This window comes from Haliotis rufescens, unplaced genomic scaffold (genome assembly GCF_023055435.1).
Source record: "Haliotis rufescens isolate VD_foot unplaced genomic scaffold, xgHalRufe1.0.p SCAF_9, whole genome shotgun sequence".
Taxonomy (NCBI): Eukaryota; Metazoa; Mollusca; class Gastropoda; order Lepetellida; family Haliotidae; genus Haliotis; species Haliotis rufescens.
Genome location: NW_025964383.1, coordinates 47785162 through 47800407, shown reverse-complemented (window position 1 = coordinate 47800407; position 15246 = coordinate 47785162). Strand labels below are relative to the sequence as shown.

The 15246-nt window shown below is 46.2% G+C and overlaps 1 protein-coding gene across 1 annotated transcript in view; it reads right to left on the bottom strand.

Moving 5' to 3' along the window:
- The window catches only part of LOC124117511 (glypican-5-like), a 116499-nt gene that overhangs the window by 61435 nt on the left and 39818 nt on the right, over nt 1-15246 (bottom strand). The window contains exon 3 of the mRNA XM_046479440.2: nt 1025-1722. Within this exon, the coding sequence (XP_046335396.2) occupies nt 1025-1722 (698 nt within the window). The remainder of the gene's footprint in view (nt 1-1024; nt 1723-15246) is intronic.

The window sequence follows — 15246 nt, the reverse complement described above, 5'->3', positions numbered from 1 at the left end:
TAAAGATGGAGGTTTTTGTTCCATGGGACTTTACATGAAACACGATTCAATTAACCACCAGCCTTTGATGGCAAGAAATATGATGATTGTTACAAACGGATCTTACAATAACAACAAAAGAACAAGATTAGAAGATCCGGATCTAACATCAAGCTAATCACTCACCACACAGACCAGTATTTAGATTTTTTTAGTAGTGCTTCCTCCAAAGACATATTTTTCTTTCTTGTTTGAGATCTAATACACAAGTCAAACTGAAAACATGGTTCAAACTATTTGCCTGTACAAAGTTATTGTTCACCCTGGCACCATGCTCCCGCACTGGAGCGCTGCCCCAGCAGATATTGGACACTAGCTCTCTACACTTCACCTTCTCCAACAGCTGGGTAACACGTCAACGCTTATTGTTGCTAACAATCTTTGGCTATGATATAGTGACTATCTTTTCATAAGATATAAATTTATTCTTGTCAAGTGTTGCACCAGACGAGACTGAACCGTCAGGGTCTAGCATATCCTCCTGGTGTTGAGAATGCAATCGGGCCATTATTGATTCAAGTAAGGAGAATGTCAAGATTAAATTGGACGACAATGTTTAGGTAATAGAAGACTTCCTACATTCCGTGGAGAGATCAGCTATAGCCAATTAGCAGCCCTGGCTTCTTTCCACTAAGCGATCTTAACCCTCGTGTCGCAAGTCTGACTTAAAGCATATGAGATACCACAGAAGTAGCTGTAATGCATGATCATTATTTTACACCAGTCAGCAATATCCCAGCTACATCATGATGGCCTGAAAATAGCAAATGTTGTCCAGACAAACCAGTGGGTGATAGCATGAGCAACAATCTTGCAATCATTGGACTTTGACATACATCCAGCCAGGTTATACATTGTGATGATTCAATCCTTATGTTGCTCACGTCCTTCCTTCCACAGGGAAATAAGGCTCTTACAGACCAATTCAACCTGAGCAAGATCTAATACATTATATTTCTACAAAATACAAGCAATAGGTTATTACCTTAGTGTAAATCCTTGGTCCATCGTCCATTGCTTGAAGTATTCCTTCTGAAATCTGTTCATGAATACCACTTAAAACTACTTCCAAACTGAATTTTTCCTTCATGCCGTTGGTGAGAGTTCTGACTGCAGAAATAAGATCATCCCAGGCCGGGCTTATTTCCGACTCAGTTGCCAGACAGCCCCCAATAACATTCAAGCAGAAGCCATGGCAAGGCTTGGCATCAACATATCCTTGACAATGAGAGCAGTATTGCAACTTTGTTGCAGCTTCAAGACAATTGGTATCAAACTTGATATGATCCGTGGAATTAATGGCTTCTGTGATCACAGACAAGGCGTTCACAAATGCCCGTGCTCTTTGGAAAGCTTGGACAATTTTGTGGGCAAGATGTTTGGGGCTGTTGCCGAAAGGCTGGATGTCCTCCTCGGCTTGCAGCAGACAGCTGCGGTAGTGGTCGTCGTAGCGGATGACGGTGGGGTCGCTCAGGATGTAGTAGAATACGGATGGGAAGAGTTCGGTGAAGAAGGTCTGGACCGAGTCCTGGAGGTTGACGTGCTGGCGGCGGGCGTACTGTTCCATGTCCAGGAAGTAGTCGCTGACCGTACCATGGTGCTCGTCCCAGGGGATGTTGTGGACGCGGCTCAGCATCACAGCTGTCCGGTTCTGGGCCTCCTCTAGTAAATCCAACACCCTCTCTGCAAAAAGGGAAACACAGTTTACATGACAGAAACAGAAACAGAAACACAGTTAACATGACAGAACAGTGGGACATAGTGACTGATGTTACTCTCTCCAGTATTGGACCATCCAAGACAATGTCCAGTAGACCCAAGGGAAGGCAATGTTCCCACCATAACTGCCATTTCTTATCTATCAAGAGTACTCTTTTGACAATGTTACCGAAAAATTCCCAAGTACAAAATACACCATATCTATCAACAACTACAAGTACCATGACGTAACCATGGCAACTGCTGCAATTCTCAGAGTAGTGTTTCAATACCACTTTTTTCCCCAGCCTGCAGAGGGCCTTTAAGAGCGCGAGTGAAAAATGAAATAAATAACTTCAAAAAATGGTTAAGTACATCCTCATGCACAGTTAAGTAGCCTGACATTTATTTGAAACAGGAATCTGAAACGGATTGTTGTTTTAGGGTGCACGTCACTGCGTGCAGATGCATCAGAGTTCCTGCCCCCAAGGCTTCCCATGTACTCCACATGACCCTGCCTCCCAAATTCAAAATGTGAAATATTACCAGGGATTAAAAGTCATTCACTGCACACACATCATGTTTTGACATACATCACATAACGGGCATTGTGGTTAGAGACAATTGTTCTGTTGGAACTCCACAGGGGGACTAAGTGGCTGAAAAAGTGGAAGTTTAAAATGACAGTTTGACAGCCTCTTCCTTTGCCCTAAATGTCTGTCCAAACAGTCCACACTGTTGACCTTCTGGCGAAGGGGGCGGGGATCGGGAAATACTGGGTGCAGGGGAGAGGGCAAGATCCTGTGGGTGGGGAAATATGTGCTGCTTCTCTACAAAGAGTTGTAGTGAAGGATGGCGCGCGCACATGACACCAGGGTGCGGGAACAGTGCTGCTTCTCTACAAAGAGTGGTAGTGAAGGATGGCGCGCGCACATGACACCAGGGTGCGGGAACAGTGCTGCTTCTCTACAAAGAGTTGTAGTGAAGGATGGCGCGCGCACATGACACCAGGGTTGTAGTGAAGGATGGCGCGCGCACATGACACCAGGGTGCGGGAACAGTGCTGCCTCTCTACAAAGAGTTGTAGTGAAGGATGGCGCGCGCACATGACACCAGGGTGCGGGAACAGTGCTGCTTCTCTACAAAGAGTTGTAGTGAAGGATGGCGCACGCACATGACACCAGGGTGCGGGCACAGTGCTGCTGCGCGCACATGACACCAGGGTTGTAGTGAAGGATGGCGCGCGCACATGACACCAGGGTGCGGGAACAGTGCTGCTTCTCTACAAAGAGTTGTAGTGAAGGATGGCGCGCGCACATGACACCAGGGTGCGGGAACAGTGCTGCTGCGCGCACATGACACCAGGGTTGTAGTGAAGGATGGCGCGCGCACATGACACCAGGGTGCGGGAACAGTGCTGCTTCTCTACAAAGAGTGGTAGTGAAGGATGGCGCGCGCACATGACACCAGGGTGCGGGAACAGTGCTGCTTCTCTACAAAGAGTGGTAGTGAAGGATGGCGCGCGCACATGACACCAGGGTGCGGGAACAGTGCTGCTTCTCTACAAAGAGTGGTAGTGAAGGATGGCGCGCGCACATGACACCAGGGTGCGGGCACAGTGCTGCCTCTCTACAAAGAGTTGTAGTGAAGGATGGCGCGCGCACATGACACCAGGGTGCGGGAACAGTGCTGCTGCGCGCACATGACACCAGGGTGCGGGAACAGTGCTGCTTCTCTACAAAGAGTTGTAGTGAAGGATGGCGCGCACACATGACACCAGGGTGCGGGCACAGTGCTGCCTCTCTACAAAGAGTGGTAGTGAAGGATGGCGCGCGCACATGACACCAGGGTGCGGGAACAGTGCTGCTTCTCTACAAAGAGTTGTAGTGAAGGATGGCGCGCGCACATGACACCAGGGTTGTAGTGAAGGATGGCGCGCGCACATGACACCAGGGTGCGGGAACAGTGCTGCTTCTCTACAAAGAGTGGTAGTGAAGGATGGCGCGCGCACATGACACCAGGGTGCGGGAACAGTGCTGCATCTCTACAAAGAGTTGTAGTGAAGGATGGCGCGCGCACATGACACCAGGGTGCGGGAACAGTGCTGCTTCTCTACAAAGAGTGGTAGTGAAGGATGGCGCGCGCACATGACACCAGGGTGCGGGAACAGTGCTGCATCTCTACAAAGAGTTGTAGTGAAGGATGGCGCGCGCACATGACACCAGGGTGCGGGAACAGTGCTGCTTCTCTACAAAGAGTGGTAGTGAAGGATGGCGCGCGCACATGACACCAGGCTGCGGGAACAGTGCTGCTTCTCTACAAAGAGTGGTAGTGAAGGATGGCGCGCGCACATGACACCAGGGTGCGGGCTCAGTGCTGCCTCTCTACAAAGAGTTGTAGTGAAGGATGGCGTGCGCACATGACACCAGGGTGCGGGAACAGTGCTGCTGCGCGCACATGACACCAGGGTGCGGGAACAGTGCTGCTTCTCTACAAAGAGTTGTAGTGAAGGATGGCGCGCGCACATGACACCAGGGTGCGGGAACAGTGCTGCTGTGCGCACATGACACCAGGGTGCGGGAACAGTGCTGCTTCTCTACCAGGGCTATCACTGTCAATAACCAGTGGATGTTCCAGGTACGTATCTGTTATCTTAGTTGTTAACACACACTGATCAGTTGCACTCAGCATCGGGAATAAAACATCCTCCTCATTCACAGACTGACACAGTCCACCTGAAACCTGTACATGATATCTTGGAGCGTCAAGACTCAAAACAATGTGTTACATGATCTGTAACAGCCCAACAGGGGTCTACATGCACCATGTCAACACTACAACCTCAACAAAGAGACCTCCCCCAGTCAACACTGAGACCTCCCCCAGACAGCACCCAGTCAACACAGAGACCTCCCCTAGACAGCACTCAGCCAACACTGAGACCTCCCCTAGACAGCACTCAGCCAACACTGAGACCTCCCCTAGACAGCACTCAGCCAACACTGAGACCTCCCCCAGACAGCACTCAGCCAACACTGAGACCTCCCCCAGACAGCACTCAGCCAACACTGAGACCTCCCCTAGACAGCACTCAGCCAACACTGAGACCTCCCCTAGACAGCACTCAGCCAACACTGAGACCTCCCTTAGACAGCACTTAGCCAACACTGAGACCTCCCCTAGACAGCACTCAGCCAACACTGAGACCTCCCCTAGACAGCACTCAGCCAACACTGAGACCTCCCCTAGACAGCACTCAGCCAACACTGAGACCTCCCTTAGACAGCACTCAGCCAACACTGAGACCTCCCCTAGACAGCACTCAGCCAACACTGAGACCTCCCCTAGACAGCACTCAGCCAACACTGAGACCTCCCCTAGACAGCACTCAGCCAACACTGAGACCTCCCCTAGACAGCACTCAGCCAACACTGAGACCTCCCCTAGACAGCACTCAGCCAACCTTCCCGGGCGGTGCATGGCGATCAACCAGTACTCAATGCTACCAGACCTGCCTCTAATGTATCGTTAAAAAGGTAATTTCAGATAACACAAACCTGACATTAAATGTATGTAGGTGTACTTAATCACATCCATATCTATCATGGTCATAAATATAGTAGCTACAAACTCATTTAAAAACTCAATTATCTAAATTAAATTTTAGGAATTCTCTAGTATTTTCGTACCATCCTTATCTAGAAATATTCCTCCACTCCCCATATTAAATATGCTATGCTATTTCTAACAAGTGCTTCCCTGTTCATCCTATCACTAATGGCTGAGATATCAGAAGCTAGTAACTGCTGCCTCTGACAAACACAGAAAGGTTATCAGTGCAACCCGAATCCTTCAAATGAATATTTAACAAATAACAATAGAAGTCGCCCAAATACATCCATACTGGAGACCAAGACTGAGTCTTATCTCTAATCACCAACTTATTGTCAGCTAACTACAATACCAGAGAAATAGACCCATGAAGATCCAGCGAGAATAGGTCTCCAGCAAACCATGCTTGTCGTAAAAAGCGACTGTGCTTGTCGTAAGAGGCGACTAACAGGATCGGGGGGGGCAGCCTCGCTGACATGGTTGATGCAGGTCATGGTATCCTAAATGCGTGGACCAATGGTCATGATGTGAATCACAGGATTGTCTAGTCCAGGCTTGATTATTTACAGACCGCCGTCATATAGCTGGAATATTGCTGAGTGTGGCTTTAAACAACAAAGAGATTGAGACCAGAGAAACAGCATGGCCAGAATGGATGTGGTAGAGTTTATGATGGTGGCATGTGGTCCTGTGTACAGTGCAGCATGGCCGGAATGGATGCGGTAGAGTTTATGATGGTGGCATGTGGTCCTGTGTACAGTGCAGCATGGCCGGAATGGATGTGGTAGAGTTTATGATGGTGGCACGTGGTCCTGTGTACAGTGCAGCATGGCCGGAATGGATGTGGTAGAGTTTATGATGGTGGCATGGCCGGAATGGATGTGGTAGAGTTTATGATGGTGGCATGTGGTCCTGTGTACAGTGCAGCATGGCCGGAATGGATGCGGTAGAGTTTATGATGGTGGCACGTGGTCCTGTGTACAGTGCAGCATGGCCGGAATGGATGTGGTAGAGTTTATGATGGTGGCACGTGGTCCTGTGTACAGTGCAGCATGGCCGGAATGGATGTGGTAGAGTTTATGATGGTGGCATGTGGTCCTGTGTACAGTGCAGCATGGCCGGAATGGATGTGGTAGAGTTTATGATGGTGGCATGTGGTCCTGTGTACAGTGCAGCATGGCCGGAATGGATGTGGTAGAGTTTATGATGGTGGCACGTGGTCCTGTGTACAGTGCAGCATGGCCGGAATGGATGCGGTAGAGTTTATGATGGTGGCAGGTGGTCCTGTGTACAGTGCAGCATGGTCGGAATGGATGTGGTAGAGTTTATGATGGTGGCACGTGGTCCTGTGTACAGTGCAGCATGGCCGGAATGGATGTGGTAGAGTTTATGATGGTGGCATGTGGTCCTGTGTACAGTGCAGCATGGCCGGAATGGATGTGGTAGAGTTTATGATGGTGGCATGTGGTCCTGTGTACAGTGCAGCATGGCCGGAATGGATGTGGTAGAGTTTATGATGGTGGCACGTGGTCCTGTGTACAGTGCAGCATGGCCGGAATGGATGCGGTAGAGTTTATGATGGTGGCAGGTGGTCCTGTGTACAGTGCAGCATGGCCGGAATGGATGTGGTAGAGTTTATGATGGTGGCACGTGGTCCTGTGTACAGTGCAGCATGGCCGGAATGGATGCGGTAGAGTTTATGATGGTGGCAGGTGGTCCTGTGTACAGTGCAGCATGGCCGGAATGGATGTGGTAGAGTTTATGATGGTGGCATGTGGTCCTGTGTACAGTGCAGCATGGCCGGAATGGATGTGGTAGAGTTTATGATGGTGGCACGTGGTCCTGTGTACAGTGCAGCATGGCCGGAATGGATGTGGTAGAGTTTATGATGGTGGCATGTGGTCCTGTGTACAGTGCAGCATGGCCGGAATGGATGTGGTAGAGTTTATGATTGTTCTGTGTACAGTGCAGACATACAAAGACAAGCAAGGACCACTGGTCATGGCGAGGAGTGGGAGATGAGAGTGTCCAGGTCAGTAGTCCTGCCCCACACTAAACTCAAGTGCCCGGATCCATTGAGCCAGGTAATAATGTAATGCTTTGAACATGCTTTTGGGTGTGGATTTGGTGCATTATTAATATGCACATTATTATGCTAAGTTTGACATATATATATTGGAGGCCTTGCTATGCCTGTAATAGCACCATTCCCCATACATGTTCACCTGGGTGCTGTTGTACAAAGCGATCTTAGCACTAAGGTGATCGTAACTCCCATACTTTAACATAGGCTTACGCTAAGTCATAGCGCTAAGGTTGTTTTGTACAATGTCACCCTGGTGTCCAAAGAACACAACGGGAAATATATGCTACACAATGTATCCAATCACAAGACCCAGTGTCATGGACCATTTCATGAAATGAGAATATGACAAAAGGCATTAAATATAATATTTACCATAATGGCATTAGAACTGGAGTTGAAAGCTTTGAGGACCAGTACGATCACTTCAGAAATGTTAATATCACAGTAGTCATTATCAATTCATATGTTCAAAAATAATTCCAACTTTCAATCACTTCGTCAATGATAAAATTGGAATCTTAAATATAATATTGATATCCTCCCTCTCAACATGAAACTCTGGCAAGTTCTGAACTTCAACAAAGCAGCCACTTAAGCTTCAGGAGAACACCATTGTGTGATGGCCTGTGCTACAGCGTGTTGTCAGACCACGCATATTTGTCCAATGATGTTGTTTATTTGATTGTTTGTTTGTTGTTTTAAAGCCACACTCAGCAATATTGCAGATACACAGCAGTCTGTCTGGGCCAGACAATCCAGTGATTGACATCATGAGCATCGATCTATGCAACTGGGCTATGATGACACACATCAACCAGGTCACTGAGTATCAGCACTAGATCCTTTTATTCGCGTCTTCCGACAAGCATAGTCACGTCTTACGACAAGTATTGTCACGTCTTCCAACAATCATGGGTTGCTGAAGACCTATTCTAACCTCAATCTTCACCTGAGGAAACAAGCATGGGTTGCTGAAGACCTATTCTAACCTCGATCTTCATTGGAGGAGACAAGCATGGGTTACTGAAGACCTATTCTAACCCAGATCTTCATGGAAGACAAGCATGGGTTGCTGAAGACCTATTCTAACCTCGATCTTCATTGGAGGAGACAAGCATGGGTTGCTGAAGACCTGTTCTAACCCAGATCTTCATGGGAGGAGACAAGCATGGGTTGCTGAAGACCTATTCTAACCCAGATCTTCATGGGAGGAGACAAGCATGGGTTGCTGAAGACCTACTCTAACCTCGATCGTCATGGCTCCCATGATGCTGTGACTGCACTGACCTGTCTGGGTCACTAACACAACTATGTGGTGTATTACACCATCTCGCCAATCTGCACCAAATTACACTAATTGCCGATGGGGAATCAGACAAAAATGTGTCCGTCATGTCACATGATCTACTCCTTGTCAAATCCTTTTGCCTGGAGAGGTCACCGATGAAGTCACCCACAATCCAATTAGCCACTGGGGGCATGAGGATCGTCAATTGCAAAATTGATTTCCGTCTATAGATCATTGTCAGTTTCATCTGGGATACTTACAGCACTGGGCATGAATCATTGATGGGGGGACTTTGGCTATTTACGCCTGACTGGCGAAAACGATCATCGGCAACGCACACGAGCACCGAGATCCCCAGCATTCAGACAAACAGTTAATGTACTGTATGGCACTGATTTCACCGTGCAAAGAGGACTGATGAAGACACAGGACGGGAACAATACCCCTGTGACTGACAATGAAGTCACTCGTTAAGCATCACATGGACCTATCCCAGCTACTTACCTATGGAGAACACATAGGGGATTAGAAAATTGGTAGATCGTGAGTTACCAGTTACCGATTATTCCATGATGCAATATTGGATTGAACCCAGAATCCACATGACATGTTAACAGACTACAATAAAAAGACAATTATCAGTGTATTAGTAAAGCCCTGGCTCCACATGTAAGTCAAGAAAACTTAGTGAATATTTAACCTCCATTATTCTTTCAAGGAAATTAATGCTGACCTAGCAGCAAGACAAAAGATCAACAAAGTGTTTGATTCTTTGTTTGTTGTTGAACGTCACACAGAGCAATATTCCAGCTATATGACGGCGGTCTGTAAATAATCGAGTCAGACCAAACAATCCAGTGATTGACATCATGAGCATCGATCCACACATTTGGGATACAATGACATGCATCGACCAAGTGAGCAAGCCTGACTACCTGATCCCATGGGTTGCCCCTTTAGACAAGCATATTTGAAAACTTATTTTAACCCAGGTCTTCCCGGGTCAGATCCACATAAAACACTGAGATGAAATAATGTAAGATAAACAAACCATAAGTCCTATGTTACATAATGCTGAAATATGTAACAGACCCAGACAAGGACAAATGATCAACATCATTCACGGGAATGAAATACTATCAAATTATCAATCATTTATGCAATTAAAGTATGTTTATGAGGTCATATTTCCAGCATCCAAGGCCACATGCATCAAGCATGGCTATTTCTGTAAACTGCCCAGCACAATATTGCAGCGCGATGTGCTCTTATTTCAAGTTCAGCAAGTCACGGTCCAGCCATGCACAACATCCTACACCGCCCCACACCCACAAACATAGGAACCAGGGGAAATGTGAGCCACATCCCTTTGAAAATGATGAGTTGCTTGCACGAAACGTACAACACGTAACGCACCGTCTTGCAATGTACACTGATGACATGCGGCACGCAGACGCAAACATGCACATGCTTGCAAGTGTGAAACGCACACAGACACAGAACAAAAGTGTACCTGAAAAAAAAGCAGTAATGAATTAACAATGGCAATCACTTGCCACTCCTTGCTTTGGAGACTGGTCCTCCGGGAGCGATCTACTAGTGATGAAATATGAATATCGCCAGTTCAAGTTGTAGATTTCATTACAATCAAAGAGGACTTGAGCCTTGTTAGATGTCTGGTGACGGACTGCAATCAATGGCATCCGGGCTTGACAATGGGGGATTTACATCTCAGACCAAGAGACTTGTCAGCCTTGTATTTAGCTTCAGTCAGCTATGTAGTAACTCACTTCATGTGTATGAATAATTTACATGTACCGTACTACAGACGAGCACTCCAGCCGGGAGCAACAAGTGATGTCCGCTGCAAGGCCCACATCCCTCCCCTCATCAGAGCAGACAGAGCGGAGGTACACATTATATTACCCCCATCCTATCGGACAGTACTGTGTGTATATGTACCACTGTCAGGCAAAACTACACGTTCCACCTCATCCTATAGGACAATACTGTGTATACATGTACCACTGTCAGGCCAAACTACACGTTCCACCTCATCCTATAGGACAATACTGTGTATACATGTACCACTGTCAGGCCAAACTACACGTTCCACCCCATCCTATAGGACAATACTGTGTGTATATATACCACTGTCAGGCCAAACTACACGTTCCACCTCATCCTATAGGACAATACTGTGTGTATATATACCACTGTCAGGCCAAACTACACGTTCCACCTCATCCTATAGGACAATACTGTGTATACATGTACCACTGTCAGGCCAAACTACACGTTCCACCCCATCCTATAGGACAATACTGTGTGTATATATACACCACTGTCAGGCCAAACTACACGTTCCACCTCATCCTATAGGACAATACTGTGTGTATATATACACCACTGTCAGGCCAAACTACACGTTCCACCTCATCCTATAGGACAATACTGTGTATATACATGTACCACTGTCAGGCCAAACTACACGTTCCACCTCATCCTATAGGACAATACTGTGTGTATATATACACCACTGTCAGGCCAAACTACACGTTCCACCTCATCCTATAGGACAATACTGTGTGTATATATACCACTGTCAGGCCAAACTACACGTTCCACCTCATCCTATAGGACAATACTGTGTATACATGTACCACTGTCAGGCCAAACTACACGTTCCACCCCATCCTATAGGACAATACTGTGTGTATATATACACCACTGTCAGGCCAAACTACACGTTCCACCTCATCCTATAGGACAATACTGTGTATATACATGTACCACTGTCAGGCCAAACTACACGTTCCACCTCATCCTATAGGACAATACTGTGTGTATATATACTACTGTCAGGCCAAACTACACGTTCCACCCCATCCTATAGGACAGTACTGTGTGTATATATACCACTGTCAGGCCAAACTACACGTTCCACCTCATCCTATAGGACAATACTGTGTGTATATATACCACTGTCAGGCCAAACTACACGTTCCACCTCATCCTATAGGACAATACTGTGTGTACATGTAACCACTGTCAGGCCAAACTACACGTTCCACCTCATCCTATAGGACAATACTGTGTGTATATATACACCACTGTCAGGCACTAACTACACGTTCCACCTCATCCTATAGGACAATACTGTGTGTATATATACCACTGTCAGGCCAAACTACACGTTCCACCATGCTGGTGTCTCTCTTGGAGTAGGCCAGTTTAAAAAACAGTGCAGGGACAGTATCAAACAGTTGTGAAGTAGACATGTAAAACAGACAGTTCGCAGACAGTCTCAAATGGCCATGTGAAGTAGGGCTGGGACGAGTCCAAATTTACTACCCGGGTACCCACCCCCCTATAACCCTACCTGGGTACCCACTGTAGGTCTCAGGAGATGTCCCAAAATATCTGATTGGGAACATTTTTAGAATAGCCCTGGCAAAACGTATTTAGATACATGTATTAAACAACCTGGTCATTCATACACTGAAGTTGAATTAAGTTATATCTTATTCAACCAGATGAAAAATCAGAAGGAATGGTGCATAGTCAGAAAGAAATGCGAACATTAATGACTTGTAGTGTAACCATAGAGTTCTAGATAATGTTTGTCAATAAACAATATATCACGTGACCCCGGGTCTGGGTAGTCCTGTGGGTACCCGGGTCCTACTCAGTACCCACCCGACCTGGGTACCCGAGTTACTCGCCCCAGCCCTGATGTGAAGTAGACATGGAAAATAAAAAGCAGCGATCAGTTCTGTTAAACACTGAAGTGAGTGAGTATCTAATATCTCCTCTGAGGTGAGAGAGTGTATATCTTTTCTGAAGTGATGGAATACATATTTTTCTCTTCTGACACCCACACCACACCCCACACCACACACAACACACACACAACACACCAAACCACACCACACCAAACACACCACACCACACTACGTCAATCAGAATCCATGTCTCCAGCATGCTGCTGCAAACACCGAACACAAGACTTATCCTCTAACAGTGCTCCTTCATTCCCCGAGGTACATTAGCATCAGTATAAAACAGCTTCACATTTAAACCCCAGTACCAGCAGTGAGGGGAGGGCAGGACAGACAAACGCACGTAAATGTTGTTACATGATTAGTGTCGGTGTAAGAAGCAGCGTGATCAGCCCTGCATCCCTGGGGGGAGCTCCATCACCAGGTAGGTGACCCCAGCCAACACCAGCAGCTGTAGCCAACCATTACAGCGTCTAGACCCACCATACAGCTGCCCTTTGCAACAACACTTTCTATGATTGAGATCTTTGCTGTAATAGGTCAATTTAGCAATTTGGTTGCAAGCTAAGCTGCATCATGAGCTGGTACAACAAGCCAGGTTGGAAGTCATTCCCTACACCTCCTTTCACATCTTGTCTGGAGTACGAACAACAACATCTAGTCTCTCACATGAACATATTTGACGTATAAAACCTTTGTTAAATTATGGTTAGAAAAATAAAATAAAAAGGATCCCAGAGACTCTTCATTTTTGGATACTGCAGTAATTTAGATTGGCTAAATATTATAGACTTGCACTAGCTGTATTGGATAAAAGAATTTTCAGGGTCTGTATTAAAGACTATGTGAACACCAGAAAGGTCACCAACTAAAATGCTACAAAAACTAAATTTGAATAACAAACTGATTTTAGTTCCTAATTATCCCATTTATAAGGTAGGATTGCCTTCATAGACCAGCACTTACACACATAACCAATTTGTAACGATAGAGTTTCCTTGAAACACATATCCGAATACACTGCAGCAACATACCTACTGTGCTATCTCAAACATTTCAAATCCAACATATGGTTATTGCATATTTCAAGCCATGTTCACAACTATAAATTGTGTTATTTTTTTACAAAACATTCCCCCAGTCTAAGAAATACAGCTTTGAGGGCAAATGAAGCAGATAGCAAGAAACAAAATAAATATATTCCGCGGCACATATCAAACCCAACGCGAGCCTTGTGCGACAGGGGCCGGGCTAATGCTTCTACCAGAGGTCTGCTCTTCCCACCAGTCACAACACAGCCCTTGCAGGAAGAAGGACATAAAACATCTCTGTCTGAGCACACTGTATTCTGGGGTTGACGCTGAGTAGTGTCAAGTACAGTACGCAGCAGAAATAACATCCTATTCTTGGAATAAGCTGTAACGTACTGTAAGTGTAGACAAACAAACAATTCCTCTCATTAACACAGATTGTATGTAGGACAGCTTACAGTGCATCGGGAAATACAGTCTACATCAAAAGTTACTTCCCTTTCTTCATCACACTTTTTTGTTGTTGAAATCTCACAAGACAACTACTCAAAGTAGGAGCATAATATTTTCCCAATGGATACCTGTAACTGAGCAGATAGAGAAATGCGTTACCAAGGAGGTCCACGTGAGAGGTACTGTACGATGGGCTGACGGGGACTGGCATGTGATACGTACTGTACTAGGGACTGGCATGTGATACGTACTGTACTAGGGACTGGCATGTGATACGTACTGTACTAGGGACTGGCATGTGATACGTACTGTACTAGGGACTGGCATGTGATACGTACTGTACTAGGGGCTGACAACGGTGTGACAGGGACAGGCATGTGATACGCACTGTACTAGGGACTGGCATGTGATACGTACCGTACAAGGGGCTGACAACGGTGTGACAGGGACAGGCATGTGATACCTACTGTACTAGGGACTGGCATGTGATACGTACTGTACTAGGGACTGGCATGTGATACGTACTGTACCAGGGACTGGCATGTGATACGTACTGTACAAGGGGCTGACAACACTGTGAGGGGGACTGGCATGTGATACGTACTGTACAAGCTAGGAATGCTTCTACCATATCCCTAAACTACCAGGCTTCCCACTAAACCCTCATAATAGTTCAACCAGCTTGTGGAGACGGCCGCTCATGATTTACTCGCATACACTGCATTTCCCAGCTGATACACCAGGACCCTTTGCCGGTTTTAACCCCTTACCTTCCACGACCCCTAACTTCCACAGTCCCCTTCTTCCACAACTTCTACAACCCCTCACTTCAACAACCTCCAGCATATAGACCCACCAACAAACTCCAGCCATGGTGTGTGGAGTGCACAAGCATGGTACATAGGAGTGAGCCAGGCAACTTGCTGCCAGCACACATCAACATGAAGTCTTACAACAGAATGGGTTAACGGTAAGAAATATACTTGCCATAGCATCCATATGGAAAAAAAGTTTAACTGATTCCAGCTATCCCCAAGGAGCAACTTTCAACAACTGAAGCACATCAAGAAGGTCTGTGAATTTATTTTGCAATTTAGCCAGGAAACAGCTATGAAAATTAAATTTGTATTTGTAGAAATTTGCCGAATCACCAAAACACTCACTAAGGAGGCCTAAGAATAGTTCAAATTCTAATGATTGCAATTGAATTGGTTTCATCATTCACATGAATGGAAGGACATTTTTAATATTTAAACA